The sequence below is a fragment of the Pongo pygmaeus genome, chromosome 17 (genome assembly GCF_028885625.2).
Source record: "Pongo pygmaeus isolate AG05252 chromosome 17, NHGRI_mPonPyg2-v2.0_pri, whole genome shotgun sequence".
Classification (NCBI taxonomy): Eukaryota; Metazoa; Chordata; class Mammalia; order Primates; family Hominidae; genus Pongo; species Pongo pygmaeus.
Genome location: NC_072390.2, coordinates 65,491,255 through 65,512,994, shown reverse-complemented (window position 1 = coordinate 65,512,994; position 21,740 = coordinate 65,491,255). Strand labels below are relative to the sequence as shown.

The 21,740-nt window shown below is 47.9% G+C and overlaps 1 protein-coding gene across 5 annotated transcripts in view; it reads right to left on the bottom strand.

Moving 5' to 3' along the window:
• MAPK4 (mitogen-activated protein kinase 4) overlaps positions 1 to 21,740 on the bottom strand; it is a 170,578-nt gene that overhangs the window by 52,113 nt on the left and 96,725 nt on the right. For 4 of the 5 annotated variants that reach the window (XM_063653685.1, XM_063653687.1, XM_063653686.1 and 1 more), the window contains exon 2: positions 15,468 to 16,883. In XM_063653685.1, coding sequence (XP_063509755.1) covers positions 15,468 to 16,013 — 546 coding nt within the window. In that variant the 5' untranslated portion in view covers positions 16,014 to 16,883. Of the gene's footprint in view, positions 1 to 15,467; positions 16,884 to 20,518; positions 20,608 to 21,740 lie in introns of those variants that run through there. The other variant, XM_054461212.2, reaches the window with a different exon arrangement.

Genomic DNA, 21,740 nt, shown 5'->3' with positions numbered 1-21,740 from the left:
CAGTGAGTCTGCAGTGAGGAGAGACAGGAGAGGAGGACAGCGTAAGAGCATGGGGAGAGGCTACCAGGACGGACACAGGAAGGAAGGCAGGGAGGAGGCTTTCCTGTCCTGGCCCCATCTCTGCTCACAGTGGGGCCCAGGGAGGACACAGAACTGCTTTGTTCTCCAAGCTTCCACCTGGGCAAAGGGGAAGCCAGCGCCTCCATGCCATGATTCCTCCCTTTTCTCATCACAGAGGGTACCAGAAAAGTTCTCAAATTCTGGAACGGAGCCTGATTGCATCCACTGCTATTCCAGGTTCCCGGAGGCAGATCTGGTCCCAGCTCTGTCTCTCATTAGCAATGGGGCCTTAGATGAGCTTTTCAACCCTAGGGGGTCCCTTGTCCTCATTTATCAAAGGAGGATAGTAATTAACCTGACTCGCTTCTCTCAGAGGGTTGGTATGAGGATCCAGAGTTATGGGTGGGAAAGAATTCCCCAGGGTGCATTATTGTGAATTGTAGGAAATATTTCTGGGTAGGTATGAGGGTATTGATCTTCCAGCTACAGAAGCCATTGGCTGATCACTCCTTCCCTAACTTCCGACCCATAGCATTTGCAAATTGGTTAGAGTCAGGCTTGGAAGGGCAGCTGGGGACAAGAAAATGTGGCTAAGACAAAAGACCTGCACAGAAGCACACCCATGACTCAGTCCTCCTGACCTTGGGCTTCACTGAGCTCAGCGAGTGGGCTACTGAAAACCACCTTCACACACAGTGATGCCTCAGGCCTGTGAAACCAGGCCAGGCAGGCCATTCTGTGCTCCTGGGCTTGCTCTCCTTCATGGGGAACTCAGACTCCAATTCCACAATAAAAGGCACAGGGATTGACAATGGGGAAAATTCCACCCCAAGAAGACCTCAGGTGAGTCCTGCCGATCACAATGGCTTTATTAAGCTTACTGCTGGAGTTTGCATGGTTCCTACAGATGGTAGTATTTGTATGCAGAAGACGCTGCAAAAAAAATCTTCATGACCATACCCTCAAGTCTCCCATACCCCAGAAAACCTGCTGGCTGTGTCATCTGAAAACCAAAGGTGGGGCCGCCATGCCACAAAAGGGAGGGCAAGGAATGGCTCCCCCTTTGCTGCTGCCTTCACCCAGAAAACAAGGGGATCCTGCCAGGTGCATGATGGATAGCAGAGGGCAAACGTGATATCTTGGAAGAGAAGGAAGCAAGAATAAGAGTGTGGGGGCAGCTGTGGGACCAAGGCCTGTTCATTTCATATATTTTTGGGAATTATTGAAAAAGGGAGGGAAAAAAAACTGTATTCTTCCCAAAGTGACTGTGCCAGGGCAGGCCTCTCAGTTGCTGCTCTGAGTGCCTGGACAGGGAAGTCGCTGGTGGACCCTTGAGTGAGCACCTCTGGGAAGACAGGGCCTGCTCTCCAGTCTGTGCAGGGTGGAGGGGTGATGGCGGCTCCCAGTCAGTATCCACTCTGATTGATCATTGCCAATGTCTGTTCAGATTGGTTGGTCCCAAAGCTTACCAGTTGTTAAATATCTTGAATATCACCTGTAGTGTATAACCTCAGTACTAGAGGCAGGCTTTGGCCAAATTGCAAATGTGTCAACATTTAAGGGGGCTCCATATTCTTGTCTCCTTTTGAGTTCAACTCCCTTCCCCCAGCCCAGTGCTTCCTAATTAATCCATTTTGACAAGTTCATTACAGTAAGAGTTTTCTGATTTGTTCCCACTTGTCTTCACTCCCTTTATCAGTATCTTAGAAGAGAAACTAATACATGGTCAACCACTCCAATACAATTTACTATTAGTGGTACAATTTTAGGTATCTGAGAACACAGAAACCTGAGTTATTATGAGGGGATGGAGCTGGGCTGAGGGAGGTGAAGTAACTTGCTTAGGCTCACATGGCACTAGTTAGTACCTGCCCACTCTACCTATGAGGAGGTTGTCCTATTTCCCAGGGGCATTGAATGCACCCTCACCCCACCAGCCTGTCCAGAAGTCTCTTCTTCCCAGAGGCTGCAGCCTGAGGCAGAGCAGCCAGCCACTCTGGGTGGGGAGGTAAGATTTATAGACCTGGGAGGTGCAGGGGCTCATGCCTATAATCCCAGCACTTTGGGAAGCAGAGGCAGGAGGACTGCTTGAGCTCAGGAGCTTGAGACCAGCCTGAGCAACATAGCGAGACCTTGTCTCTACTAAAAATAAAATGAAAAGAAATAGCCAGGTGTGGTGGCATGTGCCTATAGCCCCAGCTACTCGGGAGGCTGAGGCAGGAGGATTGCTTGGGAGATGGAGTCTGCAGTGAGCTATGATCTGCACTCCAGCCTGAGCAACAGAGTGGGACCCTGTCTCAAATAAAAAAAACAAAAACAAAAACAAAAAAAAACTTTACACACATGACACAGTGGGCACCACAGAGCAGAAGGCAGTTGAGGGTCCCTGTCTGTGGACTCCTGGGCCACATGCTGGGGTACTTCACCCTTTTCTTTCAGTAACCGAATAATCCAGGTTTACCACTCTTTTTGCAATGGGTAAACTGTTGCAGCAAACTTTCCCAACTTCCCACCTGAAAAGATTACTGTGATAAAACCATGAGTGTTCATTTTATATATTTTGGGGAATTATTGAAAGAAGGAGAAAAAAAAGCTATGCATTGTCGAACCATTGTTAACATTTTGGAGTTTTTACTTCTAGCCCAGCAGTCCCCAAGGGACCAGGGACCAGTTTCATGGAAAACAATTTTTTCACAGACCGGAAAGGGGAGCGGGGAGATGGTTTTGGGATGAAACTGTTACACTCAGATCATCAGGCATTAGATTCTCATAAGGAGCATGCAACCTAGATTCCTTGTATGCGCAGTTCATAATAGGGTTCGAGCTCCTATGAGACTCTAATGCCACTGCTGATCTGGCAGGAGGCGGAGCTCAGGCGCCAGCCGCTCACCTCCTGCTGTGTGGCCTGGTTCCTAACAGGCCACAGACAGTCCTGGTCGTCAGCCCAGGGGTTGAGGACCCTTATTCAAGTCTATTTTTAAAAAATGTTTAGTTATTTTCTCTTTGTTTTAAACTTATGATCATACCATCTTCATAATTGTGTATCTTGCTTTTCAAACTTACCATTATTACACAAAATTTGTCTATGTTATTGCAAACTCTTCAAAAACATCATAGAACATACTTGTATAACAATTCTATTTAGTGGATGAACCATAGTTTACCTAAGCACACCCTAGCCTCCAATATAATTTTGTAAGTTTAGATTTTCATGCATTGGGTTCTCTCTAAAGTGGTGATGTTTCCTAACATCTGTGCTCCGTGTATCTAGGAATTAAAACTGTTACAGCTGGTCATGCAGCTTGAATGTCACTTTTTAAACTTAGGATGAGTTTCAAATTGTATTGAGATAGAATGAAAGGATACTACAGTGTCCCTGAGTCTCAAAAGGCATTTACAAAACCCCTGAGGGCATCTTTGTGGACAATGACAAAATTTGGGTCAGAAAAGTATATAACTATGTAAATTGATAACTGGTTTGACGGCTAAACCCAAAGAATGTCAGTGTCACCCTGGAGGGGTGTGTCTAGTGGCTAGGCCTTTGGTCTAATCTCTTTACACATATTTTAACCAGTGAAATGAGTGAAGTCCTAGAAGACAGGCTTATAAATTATGAAGCTATATGGGATAAGATTATGTGATAGAACAAAGATCCAAAAAGATCTCATCAGGTTACAATATTTGCAGGAAGCCAAGAAGATGAAATCTACAAGGGATGAGGATAAAGAAAGTCCTGTACTTGGGCTAAAAAAAGATCAACCATATTCATGTAAAATAGAGTATACAGAGCTAACAGAAGTTAGTTGGCTACAAGGTCAATGAGCCAACAGTGCAATCTGGCTACTGAAAGACCATGGGCAACATGAACAGCGTGATGTGTACAGAGCAGCAATGTCGTATACCCACTAATGCTGTGCTGGCTAAATCACATAGCACCTGTTCTGGAAGACACATTTGAAGAAAGGGTCTGCCACGCCTATAATCCCAGCACTTTAGGAGGCTGAGGCAGGTGGATCACCTGAGATCAGGAGTTCAAAACCAGCCTGGCCAACATGGTGAAACCCTGTGTCTACTACAAATACAAAAAAATGGGCAGGGTGTGGTGGCTCACACCTGTAATCCCAGCACTTAGGGAGGCCGAGGCGGGTGGATCACGAGGTCAAGAGATCAAGACCATCCTGGCCAACATGGTAAAACCCCGCCTCTACTAAAAATATAAAAATTAGCTGGGCAAGGTGGTGCGCGCCTGTAGTCCCAGCTATTTGGGAGGCTGAGGCAGGAGAATTGCTTGAACCTGGGAGGTGGAGGTTGCAGTGAGCCAAAATCGCGCCACTGCACTCCAGCCTGGCAACAGAGTGAGACTCTGTCTCAAAAAAAAACAAAAACAAAACAAAACAGAAACCAAAATTAGCTGGGCGTGGTGGCGGGCGCCTGTAGTCCCAGCTACTTGGGAGGCTGAGGCAGGAGAATCGCATGAACCCAGGAGGCGGAGGTTGCAGTGAGCCAAGACTGCACTATTGCACTCCAGTCTGGGCTACAAGAGCGAACTCCGTCTCAAAAAAAAAAAAAAAAAGGGTTTGCCAAGAAGGAGGTCAATGAAAGGGCAGCCAGGATAGTGTGAGCTCTGGAAATGCAGTCACCTGAATGACCATCAAAGCAGCTGAGCTCAGTGGCTGAGAGCACAGTCTCTGAGCTGCCACTGGGCTTTGCAGTCCAACTCTGCTATTGACCAGGCAGGTGACCCCGGACAAGTTACTCTCTGTGCCTCAGTGTCTTCATCTAGAAAATGGGGGCAACAATAGCACCTATTAGGTTGTTATGAGGATTTAGTAGGTTAACATCCATTAAGCACTTAGAAGACTGCCTGAATATTTTTGTAGAGGGGGGTTTCTAGCCTGCTGAAATTTAGAGGGACATGGTAGATGATTTCAAATCCTTGAACGCTGCCCCGAGGAAGAGAAATTATGCTTGAAGACCATGCTTGATTCAATAGAAAGGAAGAGGCTTGGCTTGTTCATTAGCCAATTAGCATTGAATGAACTCATACAATGGGTCAGATACTATGCTAGATGCCAGGAACATAGAAATGAAAGAGATACATATGTTTTTTAGGGGCCCTGCCGGGTCTGTCTGGGAAGAGGCATGTAATCAGATCATCACAGTAACGTGGGGATAACAGCTTTGCACAGCCAGAGGAAGGCGTGATTAACTCTTCCCTGGGTTGCTGGGCGAAGCCTCACAGAGGTGGGACATTTGAGCAGGGTCCGCAGGGGTACGCAGGAGTTTATGTGGGAGCAGAGGGAACAGTGTGTGGAACCAGAGCTGTCACTGGGTACGATATTTTCCAGGGAATGGTGACAAGTCAGTTACAACACGAGGGAGTGGAGTGGCAGCGGATGAGGCGAGGATAAGGGCTGGTCTCTCCCAGCTCACAGATATGTGAGACTGAAATAGAAGGTAACCACAAAAGGCAGGATCATCACAGCAATGTGATGGCCACCCCCCAAGCCTTCTATTTCTATACTACTGTCTTCTCAACAGGCTACCGCAGCAAAGCTAAATAAAGAAACCACATTTCAGGAGAAAACAGAAAAGGATTTGATTCAATTTTCTAATTATCCTTCTTCGATATAAACCAAAGAATATCTGCCTATAGAATAAGACAGTGTCCTATTCCTGAGATGTTTACAACTTGGGTATACCCAAGTGGAGAGACTGGAGCAATGACTGAAGGTCGGGTCCTTTACACCAGGACTGAAAACACCCTCTGAGAGGGACTGAGTTCTCTCACCAGCAAATCTTGGGTATAAAAGGAAGGAGGCGCTCATTATTCAACACTTATCCCCCGAGGCCCTCCCACTTCATTCCATTTAATAATATTCATTAATCAGCTGGAGCAAAAAAGACACGTTACATACAGGGGAACAATCCTATGAATGAAGACCAACTACTCTTTAGAAACAATAGGGACAGGAAATAAGGCAATGACATTTCTGAAGTATTGAAAAAAAATGGTAAATTCAGCATTTTTTTTTTTTTTTTTTTTTTTGAGATGGAGTCTCGCTCTGTCGCCCAGGCTGGAGTGCAGTGGCACAATCTCGGCTCACTGCAAGCTCCGCCTCCTGGGTTCACGCCATTCTCCTGCCTCAGCCTCCCGAGTAGCTGGGACTACAGGTGCTCACCACCATGCCTGGCTAATTTTTTGTATTTTTAGTAGAGACGGGGTTTCACCGTGTTAGCCAGGATGGTCTCGAACTCCTGACCTCAGGTGATCCGCCTACCTCGGCCTCCCAAAGTGCTGGGATTACAGGCGTGAGCCACCGTGACCAGCCAATTCAGCATTTTACACCCAGGGAAAATAAACTTTAAACATGAGAATAAAAAATATACTTTCTAGGTAAACAAAGGATTTGTCACCAGCAAGCCTGCACTGCATGAAACACTAGCTCCACTCCAGCGTCCCTAGCAGGCTGCAGACTTCCTGCCTGTTGAATTCTTCGGGAGCTTTGGCACTTGCCACAGGAGGTGGCAGCTCTCATGGTGAGGGGAGTACCAGGTGAGTGAGCAGGCTGGGCTTCCGAAGAGGGGGCTGTTGATCCCTTTGAGGCATTTTTTATTTATTTTTTTGAGGCAGAGTTTCACTCTTTCGCTTAGGCTGGAGTGAAGTGGTGCAATCTCAGCTCACGGCAACCTCTGCCTCCCAGGTTCAAGAGATTCTCCTGGCTCAGCCTCCCAAGTAGCTGGGATTACAGGTGTCTGCCACCACACCAGGCTAATTTTTGTATTTTTGGTAAAGATGGGGTTTCACCATGTTGGCCAGGCTGGTCTTGAACTCCTGACCTCAAGTGATCTACCTGCCTCGGCCTCCCAAAGTGTTGGGATTACAGGCGTGAGCCACTATGCCCAGCCCTTTGAGCCATTTAATCAACTGCTTACCCCTAGTGGACAGCCAGACCCTCAGGCACATTGGAAAGGGGGAACTTTGATACGAAGGAAGCAGCACAGCGTGGCTGATGTGCACTGAGATAGCTGGGCCAGTTGCTGAATAATGAAATACTGCAAGCTGACTGGTAAATAGCCACTACTCCAAGCCCCCAACTCCCTTGCTCCTCCCCTTGATCCAGCAATAAAGGGTGAACTGGTGGCAAGCAGGACGCCTCTAAGACCCTGCTTCAGGACCCTGGCTGGCTTCCTTTCTGACTGGTCATCTCCTGGGCCAGGCTTGTGCTTAAAGATTTATAATATCACCCCAAGCTCAGTGGGGTTGCTTCCCGGAAGGGTGGCCTGGGTGTGGTTTTCTGAGAATGGGTAGAAGAGGACCCCAGAGGTCCAGGGACAGAGGGAAGAGCCTCTTCCCAGGGTCCTCTTCTGCCATGGGAAGGGGACAGGGAGGCACTGAACGCCAACACAATGAGCTTTCCAAGTCTGCCTGGGTGTTCAGGGACACCTGACTCTCAAGTACAGCCTCCATTCTAATCCCCTTGATCATATTTTTCCCTTTAAAAAACGGATATTTCATAGCCTTTTAAATAAATCTTTTCAGCTCCACTGATTTGGAATAACATGCTTAGTGGCTTCAGAAGAAAGTGACCTTTCCTGCTAGCTGAGCCCTCAGAAAGTGCCCTTCCACAAGCTCATTTTCCCATGAAATCCAGCCTCCACGGATGGCTGGGTTCTGCTCCCAGCACCAGCCTGTGGACCCCATTCCTACTCTGGGGTCCTGGGAAAGTCCTTCTCCACTCCCTGCACCCTGTGGGTTGCCATCTGCACTGTGGAGACCTGAATATAAACACACAGACACTAAAAGGGCACTCTCTTGATCACCGGCAGAGACCCCATTTCAGTCACAGATTGAATATTTCTCCTCCTAGTTTCAGCTTGGAGAGAATTTGTGCTTTAGGAGAGCTTTCTGTGTGTTTTTCCCTGGCAAGAACTCATCAAAGGAAGACAGAGTGCCCAGGAGAGGGAGGAAATGAAGTTGATCAACATGATTTTTTTTTTTTTTTTGAGTCAGGGTCTCACTCTGTGGCCCAGACTGAAGTGCAATGGTACAATCATAGCTCACTGCAGCCTTGAGCTCTTGGGCTCAAGTGATCCTCCCGTCTCAGCCTCCTGAGTGGCTGGGACTATAGGTGTGCACCACTATACCTGGCTAATTTTTTCTTATTTGTTGTAGACATGGGGATCTCGCTGTCACTCAGGCTGGTCTCAAACTCCTTGCCTTAAGCAGTCCTCCTGCCTTGGTCTCCCAAAGCTCCGGGACTATAGGCATGAGCCTCTGCATCTGTCCTCGCATGATTAAACCCACGTAAACCCCGCCGACCAGAGCTCCCATGCAAAGCCACTGGAAGCTGGCTGCATGTGTTCAACATCATGTACCTCTTTTCCTCCTTTGGGACCTCAAATTGAACCACATACTTAACAAACTGCAGTAATTTGCTGAGCCCTCAATCAGACATTCAATCTTGCTGAACTGTGAAACCAGTGTTTTTGCTTTTAAATAACATCTGGTGAAGTAGTTCACACCAGAATGAAAAGCGTATGTTTTCCAAAATTATTGTTCATATCACCTCATTGTTAAAAATCAAACCCAAACAGAAACAGTCCTCCTATGGGTTTAGGTCCCTGGTGTGTGTAGCTTTCCAGTAAACTCGTGCCATGGGGGAGCAGGCAGTTTCCAAGGTGATGCGAGTGAGACCCTCCAAAGTCATCCTGCTTAAAACAATCCACATGACTCCCTGTCACAGCACCTGAGATTCCCACTGTTAGCGGCCCTTCTAGTTAAGGCACCTGCTTCAGACACACCTGTGTTCTCTGGGAGGCATTCTTAGTCTCCTTCATTGTGCTGAAGTTTGAGAGCCACAGCTCCAAGCATCAGCAAACACATCAGGAGCATCAGCAAACACATCAGGAGCATCGGCTTTCTGTCCTGAGATAAGCAATCCCATTTCTCTGGGTCAATGGTTCTTAAAAGTTCAGGAGCATCAGAATCCCTTGGAGGCTTGTGAAAACACAGATTGCTGGCCTCACCCTCAGGGCTGTTGTTTGAGATGGAACCTGGGAATCTGTATCTCTAATAAGTTCCTAGGTGAAGCTGAGGTTGCTGGTGTGGGGCCTCACTTTGAGCACCACTATGCTAGTTGATTTTTTTTTTTTTTTTTGAGACGGAGTCTCACTCTGTTGCCCAGACTGGAGTGCAGTGGTATGATCTTGGCTCACTGTAACCTTCACCTCCCAAGTTCAAGCAATTCTCCTACCTCAGCTTCCTGAGTAGCTGGAACTACAGGCACACACCACCATGCCTGGCTAATTTTTATATTTTTAGTAGAGACAGGTTTCACCATGTTGGCCAGGCTGGTCTCAAACTCCTAACCTCAAGTGATCTGCCCGCCTCGGCTTCTCAGAGTGCTGGGATTACAGGCGTGAGCCACCACACCCGGCCTGCTAGTTAATTTTTAAGGCATCCTAATGAGATATGGAGGCAAAGCATGGAAGCAGTCTGATCGTGAATGAAGAAAGAAGACAGAGGGCTATGAAACAGAAAGGCTGAAAGGCAGGCCAGCCCCGCAGGAAACAGACTTGCTTGAATGATCCACCAAAACACAAGAGCCTTTGCCCAAATTCTGATGGGTCCCTTCCTCTTCCTTTCTTTCTTGGGTATTTTCTGCTTACTGCCCCTTTGAAAGGCAGATATGTGAAAGACAAGCACCATGTGGCTTATGAAAGAATAGGCAATGAGTGATTTTTTTTTTTTTGAGATGGAGTCTTGCTCTGTAGCCCAGGCTGGAGTGCAGTGGCACGATCTCAGCTCACTGCAAGCTCCACCTCCCAGGTTTACGTCATTCTCCTGCTTCAGCCTCCTGAGTAGCTGGGACTACAGGCGCCTGCCACCACGCCCTGCTAATTTTTTGTATTTTTAGGAGAGACAGGGTTTTACCATGTTAGCCAGGATGGTCTCGAACTCCTGACCTCGTGATCCGTCTGCCTCGGCCTCCCAAAGTGCTAGGATTACAGGCGTGAGCCACTGCGCCCAGCCGCAATGAGTGATTTTAGGTCAGTCTGTCAGAAGCAAATAGAACTTGTTATGATTATCCCTTAGAGAGACAGAACAAGGAATGGATATGCTATAAATTCTGCCAGGGGATTAGAATTAAAGTAACTTGTATTATACCATACCCACCTAATTTTAGAAGTACTGCTGCAAGAACCATAGACCTGGCAGTGGGGACTCTATATGTGCCTTTGGCAGTCAGAGGTGTGAGCCGTAGAGGGCTAGCTTAACTGTAAATGCCATGATGCACACTAGTCATAGAAGGTTACTGGATCAGGAGTTTGACAGTTCTTGAATGTTGTAGTGCAGATGAGCAGGTTTAGTGAGCCCAGGGTAAAATAAGTGCTACAAGCAAGGGTAGTGGGTGGTCCCGCCGGCAGCCCCAGTGAGTACTCTATGGTAGGAGGAGAGGTGGCCCTTCCTGGAGCAACACACTCTCACCGTGATTCAAGCTGTCATCGTGCTCCTCAGGACCTCCGCACACTCTTGAGGTGGTTCCTGACCTTTCTTAAGCCTTACACAGTGCTCAGTGAAGTCTTAATGACATTTTTTTTTCTCTTTTGAGATCGTCTACTTCCTAATGGGATAAATTCAGAGGAAAGCACGCTCCAATCCTTCAGCTGCCTCTTTTCAACACAAACAACGAAGAACTCATTAGTGGGCCCGCAGAGGAGGTGGTAGAAATGGCTTGTCACAGGACCACGGGCTGAGAAGCCACCCTTAGGTGGGATTGCAAGACTCGCCCCAAGGCCACTGGGTCAGGAGTGGGGTCCGTATCTCAGTGAAGGGGAAACTGACATCTGGTGTCTGCCTGGCATTGCCATGGCATCTCTTTGGGCAAAGTTTGATTAGTGATTTAGCCCTGCGCACATCTGAATGCACTTTGACAGCCACGCTTTTTCATTTGACTCTAACAGGAATCCTATGAAATAAGCAGAATGGCCTGACTCTCCCGATTTGGCAGAAAAGACAATTGGGAAGTGAAGCTCTGAGAAAACAGTGGACATGGAGTCAAAACCCAGGCTCAGCCGCTCATTGCATGACCTTGAGCGAGGCTCCTTCCCTTCCAGTTTTGTCATCTGTGAAAGGCCAGGAATGGACAACATGGGTGTGAGGTCTTTTTACAGATCTATTCTAGGGATAAACTACATGAGCAAAAGGACTTGCCCAAGGTCATGCAGTTGGCAAGGTGAGCGAGAATAACACAGAGGCAGTGTTTTCCAAACTGCCCCTGTTGAGAGGGAACATCCTCCATTGCCACCCACACCATCTCCCCAAGTGTGGGCTGCAGGAGCCTCTACATGGCCCCTAGACCTTGCAAAGACCAAGACCCCCAGGGGTGGTGCAGTAGGGGCGCACACACCCAGCATGCGTCCTGACTGCAACTTGAAACCTCGATGTGGCCAGTTGCTCATTAGAGAAGAGAAGGCCATTTCCTTTGGTATCTCCTTCACTAAATGAACCTAATGGGCACATGCCCCGTGTCAGGCCCTGTGCTAGAGGAGGGTGTGTGGAAGCAAATGAGACATACTGTCCACCCATGAGAAAGATGGGAGGCATGAGGACCAGGCTGCTGCATACTGCTGGGTGGGCGAATAAGAATTCATCCATGTGCCAGGAGGGTGGTGCGCCCCCACTCCCTGGGGACAGATGTTCCTGTGCTCAGGACCTTTCTGGGCTATGCCCTGTATATCTTTTCACCTGGCTGTTTATTTGTATCCTTGAAAATGTCCTTCATAATAAATGTAAGGAAGTGTTACATGAACCTAACCCTAACCCTTACAGTAAATGTAAATAGGTGTTTCCCTGAGTTCTGTGAGCTCCTCTAGCAAATTAATTAAACTCAAAGAGGGGACCATGGGAACCCCAACTTGAAGCCATTCCATCAGAAGTTCCGGAGGCACAGACTTATTAATATGACTGGTGGGAAGGAGGGGGCAGTCTTGTGTCCCTCAACATGTGGGATCTGACGCTATCTCCAGGTAAATAGTGTTGGAATTGAATTGGGGGACACCCAGCTGGTGTCCACTGAAGAACTGATTGCTAGCTTGCTGGTGGGGAGAAATCCCCACGGTTTTGAGGTCACAGAAGTCTTCTGGGTATGTTGTTGTGGTGTGAGAGCAGAGGAAAAATGTTCTGAGAGTTTTTCCAAACAAGGCTCCAGTTGGATCACTAAGCCTATCGCTGGCCCTGGGCTGTCTCAGCCAGGGAAAAGGGGCATTTTTTTGTGACCCACACAAAGGCACTCGCTGCAGCCCAGGTGAGCATGGTCTTCTTCAAAGGGAGTGGAGATCCAAAAAACTTTAGAAGGGGTTAAGTTTCGAGAAGTTTGTGTGTAGACAGCATCCTCCAAGCACACTGGAGAGAGCAGATGCATGCCCCAGATGTACACATCTGACCACAACCAACCTACTGTCTGGAAGAAGTATGTGCTCTTTTTCTGAGAGTCGACCCTTCCAACCACACAGAATCAATGAACCCAACAGCTCCCTTTCTGCAACGTGCTAGTAGATGACTATTCTTCCATCTGTTCAATACAGTCAACAAAATCGATTGAGGGCCATGTCTTAGGCACAGTGATCAGAATCCATGGAGGGGAACCATAAAGAAGGAGAGACAGCTTTCAAGGGGTCAAGGGACTCTCAGCTTGGGAGAGCACAAAGAGACAGACTCAAATACTCCTAAGGACACAGCAGAAAGTGATGACTGTTAGAAGATACCCGTGATGGGACGAGGAAAGTGCCATGGGAATTCAGAGAAAGGAATGATTAATTCCAACCCAGAATCCGGAAAGACTTCATGAAGGAGACAGCGCTCAGAGACCCTCCACCAGGAGAGGAAGAGGCCTCAGTCCCTGTGTCCTTTGGCCATATCAGCTGTGTAAGCTTGAGAAAGCCATTTCTCTCTGTTTTAAAATGAACCATTTGCCCTAAGTGCTTCACAGCATTATGGGGATTAAATGAGAACTGATTTAAATGCACATTGGATAAATAAAAGCACCAAATATAAAGCCTTTCATCATCACTGTGGGAAGAGAGGGCAGAAAGCTAAAAGCAGAAAGTGTATGAGGGAAGAGGTGGGGTAGGGGTGGGTGGCATCTGCCAAACACGGGGGTGCAGGGATGATGTGAGTGCCTACTGGGCTCGTAACTGCCTCCAGTGATTTCTTTAGCCTCCCACAGCGAATTTTATTAAAGAGAACCCGATAAGAGCAAGTCAGAACACTGAAATTCCTCTGCATTGGGAAAATGAAAGTCTCAACCAGGGAAGTGGCTTCCAGTCCCAAGTGACAGGATAACACTGAGCCCAGCCCTCAGAGTTGCTGGGTGATCGTGTGAGCCTTGATCTCTCCAGCTCCTAGGACTGAGCTTGGGTTTGATGTTGGCTCAGCAAATACCCATTAAATGAACGGATGCAGTCCTGACTGCTTTCCAAGGAATTTTACATTCATGGACCATTTTGATTCTTAACCATAAGCCAGAGGAGCAGATAGAGCACAATTATTATCCCTGTCAAAGAGGGGAAACTGAGGCTCCCAGGGGGGTAAGTGACTATCTACGTCCAAGCTAGCACTGTTAGAAGGAACCCAGACCTCTGACTCCTCCTAAAGGGTCCTTCGCTCACACCATGTCACCCCCAAAGAATTATTACGATAGCCAGTTTACGCCACAATAAACCATCTTCCCAGACCTTCCGAAAGCCCTACTATGTGCTGTCTTAAGCTCTTTTCTTGTTGCAGCTCACTTAATCAGGTCCTTTCAACATATGATACTCAAATGTACCGGTTTATTCCAATTCAGAAGGTAGTTTTTGTGCATCCCACATATAAGAGTCTTGTGGATTTTCTAGGTCTTTTACCAAGTAAGAACAGATTTGGATTAAAACCCTTGGTTTGGTGGTTTGGAGTCATTGCTCCTTAGAAGAAAGAGAAAAAAGAAGCAGTTCAGGGTATTAGAAAGAGATACAACAGCACTGTTTCTCCCTGCCTCCCCAGGGCCCAGCCCATGGACATTCCTTCCTACAGAGTTGGCTGTCAGTTTTGACAGATGGCTTGGCTGCAGGAGTGGGGCAGAGGGCAGGCTCATGGTTAAGGTCACTAAGTAATTTGTGGCACCAAGGAGCCAGAGTCAGCTAGGCTGATTTGGGGTCTGAAACCTGGGCTGGAGCCCAAGTCCCAGCCAGGGAGGGTAGGACGGGGAGCCCTGCTCCCTGCCCCCTGTGACACCCTCCACTGCAGCTGTAGAAGGCAGATCAGTGCCCTTCTATGTGGGGGTGCTAAAGGAGGGCAGAGGAATGGGGCTCAGAGAGACAGCCAAAGAACGTTCAAAACCACCCTCGCCTTTCATGACCCACCCCAGCCCCTTGGATGATAACAGACTACTGTACACCTACTCCCAAGGAGATGTTTTATTCTAATAACATTTTTTGTAGCATCAAGGTTTGGGCAGGAGGCTGGAAGCCACACCCAGCCCTCAGCTCTGTTGCAGGGTACATGGCAACATGCTCATGCCGAGGGGCTCAGAGGCACCCCTAAAGTGGCAGGAACCTGGGGCAGGGGAAGGAAGGGAATGTCAGAGGACTCCCAGCTTTTGAAGGGAGGAATGGATCAAGTAAGAGGAGGTCTGGGCCCTTGAGAACAACTCGGTGTGACATTTGTCTCCAGCAGAGTGGCCGGGTCAGCTCTGATCCCTGTAGTTGGTGGAGGATTTAGCACCCACCACGGGGAATCTCAATAGTACCGTCTGCCACCCATGGCTTTCACATCACACTGAGAGGCAAGAGCATCATGGGACCCAGGAGAACAGAGTCATTAGCTGGATAAGGTACAGTGAAGGATTAGCTCATCAGATCAACCATTTGTGCCTGCTGTCCACTGACTGAGAGAAATGGACACTGAATGGGTCAGCTTGGATGGGATGAGGGAGGTGAGACCAACCAGAGCATGAGGCTCACAGGGTGGGAAGCCTCAGGGTGTGTCCTGAGCACACAGGAAGGACATGGGATGGCTAAGTGGACAGCAGGGATAAGAAGATGCTAGAGGCAAATTCAGCAACCACATAGTTTTCAAGCCATAGAATTTAGAGCTGGAAGAAATTTTGGAGATCGTCTAGTCGAGCTTCTGCTGGCACAGCTCAGAGTGATCAAAGCCACATAGTAGAGCCAAGACCAAGAACCGGATCTCCCTCCATGCCTCCAACAACTTTTCAGGCTAGTGATCTTCCTAGCACCCTCTAGCCTCCCCTAATTACTAACTCTAGTCCTCTGACTACCGTGGAGCTAGGAATAGCTTGGGAATGCTGCAAGTATTCTTGGGGATTCTGTGGACCACCAGTATCCGCCATTCCAGCCAGACATACCTTGTGGGAGTAATGCTGATCAACGATCCTTGCCAACCCGAAATCCCCAATCTTGAGCACGAGGTCCTCTGTGCTGATGAAGATGTTGGCGGGCTTCAGGTCCCTGTGCAGCACGTTGGCGGAGTGGATGTACTTGAGCCCACGGAGCAGCTGGTACATGAACAGCTTGGCATGCTCTTCTGCCAGCGTGCCCTGCTCCAGCAGGCGTGCCAGGTCGGTCTCCATGTACTCCTGGACGATGTAGGCCACGCTGAACTTGAACAGCTCACCCTGCAGGTCAGTGCCCTTGGGCCCGAGCACCTCGTACACTTTGACGATGTTGTCATGGTCCAGGCGCCGAATGATCTTGATCTCTCGGAGCGCATGCTTCATGCTGCGGGCGTCGCTCAGGGCAATCTTCTTCACGGCGACCTTTCGGCAGGCCCGGCTGTCCATGGCTGACAGCACCAAACCATTGACACCGAAGCCCAGGGGTTGGAAGTCAACAAAGCGCCCACCGAGGTCATATCCGTAGGCACTGGCGATGCAGTCACCCTTCTCTGCCATTGTGGGCTCAGTGATCTGGAGCTGCCCAGGTAACACAGGGGCAGTCAGGAAAGGCCAAGTCTCGGCTAGTGGCCTCCCTCGCACACCTCATTCTGTCAAGTCCCACGGCTGAGGGATGTGTTTTCTCCTAGTGAGGTCACTGCCACCAGCTATCTGGAGACGAGAATGGCATATGGCCATGCTTGCTGAGCTGCGCTAGTTGGGGGCGCAGGCTGTTGTCTTAACCTGCATTGGGAGGGCTGTCTACTAATTCCTGTGTTTCCTGAACCCTCCTTAGAGCTTAGAATGGCTCATATTTCTTTTAAAGCTGGCATCTTGGAAAGAAAACTCAGTATCATTATCTATGGAATGTCAAGTTTTCTACCATAGTGGACTGCAAAGTAAAAGATGCAGAAACTCTCCCCTTTGAATACTTTGTTACAAGAGGCTCTTTCTGGCTGAAATGCAAGAGTTGTTTGCTGAGCTGGACTCCTTAAGATGCTCCAAAGCTCAGCTGTGTCACAGCCTCTCTCTGTGTTCCAAGAAGTATGCAGGGATCCCATCAATGAATTCTGGAGGCATCCAGGGGCTTCTTTCTACCTCTCCCGTTTCTACCAGCTCACCTTAGATTCCAAAACCTGAGCCAGTCTGGTGAGCACTGGTGAAAAAAGCTGGAGGAACACAAGCACCTTTCATGAGCTCTACCCCAAGTTACGCCTGAGGTTCCAAATGCAGGGGAGCTCAGCTGCCAGGCCAGGATCCTCTGGAGCCTTTGGATGTGGGCAGCATCCTCTTTCGCCAGCTCATCCACGCCACCTCACCCAAGACTGTATTCCACTGCACCCAGAGAGGCTGCAGGAATGTGGCATCTTTCAGACCAAGGCTCCTTCCCTGTCAAAGAAATAACGTTGGGTAAATTTCCACACTCCAGCTTCCAACACCTTCCCACTTGCGTCTTTTGTTAACCAGCCCAAGTGTTATTTGATCTGTCCAGCCAGCTGAAACACTGCTTGCTCAGGGGATTCCGGGCTTTGCACTGCCCAGCCACCCTCCTGCTCTGTGTAGCACTCCCCTGGAAGAGAGAGAAGATGGATTGATTTGATAAGACCATCAGATGCTGTGCCTCTTATGACAGTGCCTGCTCCCCCAAGGTTAACATGTGCAAATTATGGGGGAAAATTATCCCTTCTGACCTTTGCAAAATTAATTTGTTTTATGCTCTCCAAACACACACATCAGCGCTAGCTAGGAAGGGTGAGAGTGGAAAGTAACGAGTTGCTGACAGAAAACAAAGGATCGATACTCGTGTTTTTGCACTTGGGTTCCTTTTCTTCCTTCTTTTACAAATGTCTTTGAACATTTTAAGAGGCTTTCACAGGGACAAAGATGTAATGACATTTGTATCTCTTGCTTTCCACATAAGTTGAAGAAGCCCATGTACCAAATTACAAGGAAATAATGTTGCCACCCATAATAAAAGGACTCTCTTTGCCCAGAAACCAGGGTGCAGAGTTCCCAGTGCTATATCAAGACCGGCATGGTGAGCTGTATTCTTTTTGACAATGTGACCTCGCTCTTCGAAGCAATGGGTCAAATCTAAACTTCACTGTCCCTGCCCTCTGGTGGCTGTTGACTCAAATTACAGGTATAGGAACTAAGTGGGGAGAAAAAACCCTGCAAAACTAGAAACGTAAATTCAGATCTCTGATGTAAGGTAATATCATAGCGTCTAAGAGACTGGCAGGTTTTCTAAGTTCATAAAGACCACAGACACACAAAGAAAGAAGACTGTATCCAACACAAAGGCGTGAACCTGGCAGACTGCTGCTTTATTCTCATATCGCAGGGCCTCCTATAGAGACACTTTCCTATCTGAACTTTGCACAACTCTGCAAAGATAAATGAAGCAAAAACGATAGTCAACTCAATGCTCTGAAATTAAGGTAGCAAATTAGGGGACACAGATGATCTGAAATAGTAAACAATCAGATCCCCTGTAAAGACTTCTAATGAAAGAAATTTGCCAAGGGTCTAGAACATAGTAATTGCTTAACAGATGTTACCTATTGTTGCTGTTTAGTTAAACATTCCCTTGCATTTGAATAAGATGTACTCAAGATTCTGATAATTTGTCAGAGCTTCGGTAATTCTGTTCTGCATGTTTTTACTGGGTCCAGGAACAAAACAACCATAGACTTACAGAATTTCAGATTGGGAAGAAATCTAAGAAAACAAGGCCCGTGGTCCTTACCTGGAGATGGTACTTCCCTCCTCACCTTATTTGACTGGGAGTCACTACTGGTATTTAATGGGCAGGGCTGGATTTGCTAACCATTCTACTGAGCATTCCCACCTCCACGCCCAAATGCCCAGAGCACGTCCACTGACATCCACCCCTCCACCCCTAAATGCCAACAGCACTTCCACTGAGAAACATCGATTCTGATTCCAGTTCTCACTTTACAGGTGAGGACACCAAGGCTTGGAGAGCACCAGCTTAGTGCTTTCAGCATAGATAGGGTCAATATCCATCTGATGAATGGATAAATGAATACCATTCACTCTGTTTGAGGATGCCCACCCACTAAGAGACAGTGATGGGAGCACCCGGTGAACCAGATTCTATGGCCTGTGCTAGAGAAGTTGACCTGGATACCTAACTCAGGGGAATCAAAGAGCCTCCGCAGCTCCCCATTCTCTCCCTCCTTGACTCCTGCTGCCCAAGTCACGTAATGGCAACTACACTGAAGCTTCTCTTTCTCCCCACAAGGCTGGTCTGATTCCCAAGGGCATAGCAGAAAGAGGCAATTGCATATTATTATTTTTTTTAGGAAGAGACATGCTTAAGCCTTCTTCCCTTTCCAGCTCCTGCTGGGTTGTAAACAGAGAGAGGAATGAGCACCTAAGCAGAGAGGGGATGACATCACAAGCAAGCTGAATGCAGGATTTGCTTGAGATCAGCTGCAATGCAGATAATCAGCGAATAATTAAGAGGTGCTTTATTTATTTTTAAAACTCTTTCCCTCTCATGCATGGGAGGGACTGTATCCCCTGTGTGTGAGTCTCTTTTTCAGTGGTCTTCCCAACATGCTGTCAGCTTTAGGGGCCAGGTACCACGTCAACGTGGCAAGCCTTGATTCCAGCCACTTCACCTTTCTTGTGGGCCGCTAAATAGACTCTTTCCTGCCTGGCTTCTTTGCTTGTATCTTCCCAGTTCCTGAAATATTCTCCTGCTTCCCCACCACCCCCATTTGTTGAAATCCTATCATTCAGAATCCAAAGTCTCACTTCTTTCCTAAAGCATCCATCCTGGTTCTCAATGACATGTCTCCCTTTTCTAAACTCCTGTGGCACTCATGTGTATGCTGTGTTTGGCATTTACCATACATTAGCCTGGGCTGTTATTTAACTTTTTGTACATGTCCATCTCCCAACTAGACTGTAAGCTTCACAAGTAGCTTACAGGCCACAAAGTAGAGCATAGAAAATATCCGTGGACTGGAAGGAGCTGAGTACCATTCACCATGTCTACACAGTGGTGATGCCCAAGTTTCCTAGGTGGTCACTGTCCCTTGTGATACTTGCCATGGAAATTATTCAAAGGGCACATCTCACAACAAGCCCTAACCACTCAGACCAACTAATATTTCTGAACTTCAATCCTCTTAGTAACATATTCTGCTTAGATGCTGCCTCTCTTAGAGTTTCAGTGCTCTAATCAGGCAGCCTCTTGTCTGACCATTTCTCTGTTCCCATTTGAGTTTATTATTATGCCTCTCTTCTCAAGCCTCTTCATTTTCTGTTTATTTCTTTCCTCTGTTTCTTTATGGAGGAATTCTTTCCAATTCCTCTGTAACTTGCATTGTAAGCCCTTTGCCTTTCTCCCTAAGTAGGCTGATTACAAGGCATCCACCACCTAAGAAGTTTCAGGTTAGTGGTCCATTTCTTGCATGATATGCTGAGAGGGGTGGGCCCATTGGCCCTGGGGAAGAGCAGACTGGCATCTGGATGTGTCCACCTGGGCAGGGGAGTGGTTATGGCAGCTCTTGGTGTGGTGCAGCTTCTCAGGGCAAAGCCCAACCATTCTCACCTCAAAGGTGGTGGTTCAGAGCTGCTCCGAATCACAGGTGTGATTTCAAACCCAGGGAGGCGGCATTCACTGTCTGAGATGGAAAGGTCACTCATTCAATCGTGCTTGAATGACACCCAGCAAGAGGAATGCATGGAACTCTTGCAAGGGCAGCAAAGGTCCCCATGATTCCATGGCTGGGCATCGTAATGAAACACAGGAATAGAAAGTTCCACCCTCAGGACTCTGAACAATGGAGTTTCAGCTCTCAACTGCTTTCTCACTGACTCTCAGGCAACAGCTTAGTTGAGGCCAATTAATTATTCTCTCACTCATCCAGCCTTTTAACATGCGGAGGCAAACCAGAGATGAGACGGTGTGTGCCAACTGTCCCTTTCTGGGATTCCTGGGGCTTTGGTTTACAAATCAGCTTTGGAAAGTCTAAATTTAGACTTACCTCCCTGTCTGCTCAGATCCTCCCGAACCTCATGCTGTCGACTTTCCACAGGAACTATCTCCCCAGCAAGGTGCTGACATTTCACAGACGCTGCTTTCTTCCCCTCTCCTGAACACTCTGAAACTTACAGGAAGCCCTTCTCCCGTGGAGCCGCTATTTCCAGCTGAGCATGCTATGCACTGCACAGTTCTAGGTGGCACCATTCACATCACAGTCAGTCTGACTCCAAGGCTCATGATCCTAATAAGTCACTGTGGTCTATGTGAATAGAGTCCTCTAGACCAGGGATTGGCAAACTTTTTCTATAAGGAGCCAGATAACAAATATTTTCATGTTTGTAGGACATACAGCCTCTGTTGAACCACTCAACACAACTTAATTCTGCCTTTATAGCACAAAAGCAGCCACAGACAATATACCTGAACAAATGAGCATGGCTGCATTTCAATAAAACTTTATTTACAAAAATAGGTGCTGGGCCAGATTAGGCTTGTGGGCTGTAGTTCGTGGACCTCTGCTCTAGACTCCATGGGAACATCCTCTAGCTCATTCACAAGCAGGCCCTGAAGTGTGTTGCGACCCGGCCCCTTTCTGGCTCCTTCTGCACTGCACTGTCTCCTTCCTCTTGGACTCAGTCTTCCTGTTGCCCCTCACTGCGACACTATCCCAGGCCTGGCCTCCTAGGGAGCTACCCTAGGAGGTGAGGCTTGGTTCAGCTCATATGCAAATTTGATGCCCTCAGGGCCCAGCTCTCAGCTTTCCAAAAGCTACCTAATCTGGCCTAAAGGTCCCTTCTAGTTCTGCAATTCTGTGGTACGGCTGATGTGCCTCATTCTGCAACCCCACTTGCATTTTAACAGAAGCCTTCTGGAGAGATGGCAAAGAGCACATGATGAAGATGGTGGAACTGCATGTCCTGAGGGTTTACCAGAGGCCAACAGCTTCACCTGATTATTTCGGTTGGGTCTCACAACACCCCTGTGAGGTTGATATCATTCTCCATGGAGCTCCAAGAGGGAAGTGATTTTCCCAGAGTCACCCTCTGGCAGGTGAAGAATCTGGGATATCAACTCAGGTTGGTCCGAGTCCAACACTCATGCTCTAATCACCATAGTATGATCTCAGCTCCAGCGAGTGACTCTTACCACAAACCGTCTAGGCTCAGTGTGAGTTTTCAGGCCCAGTGAGGGAAAAATGTGGGGTAAGCATACCTTGTGGTATG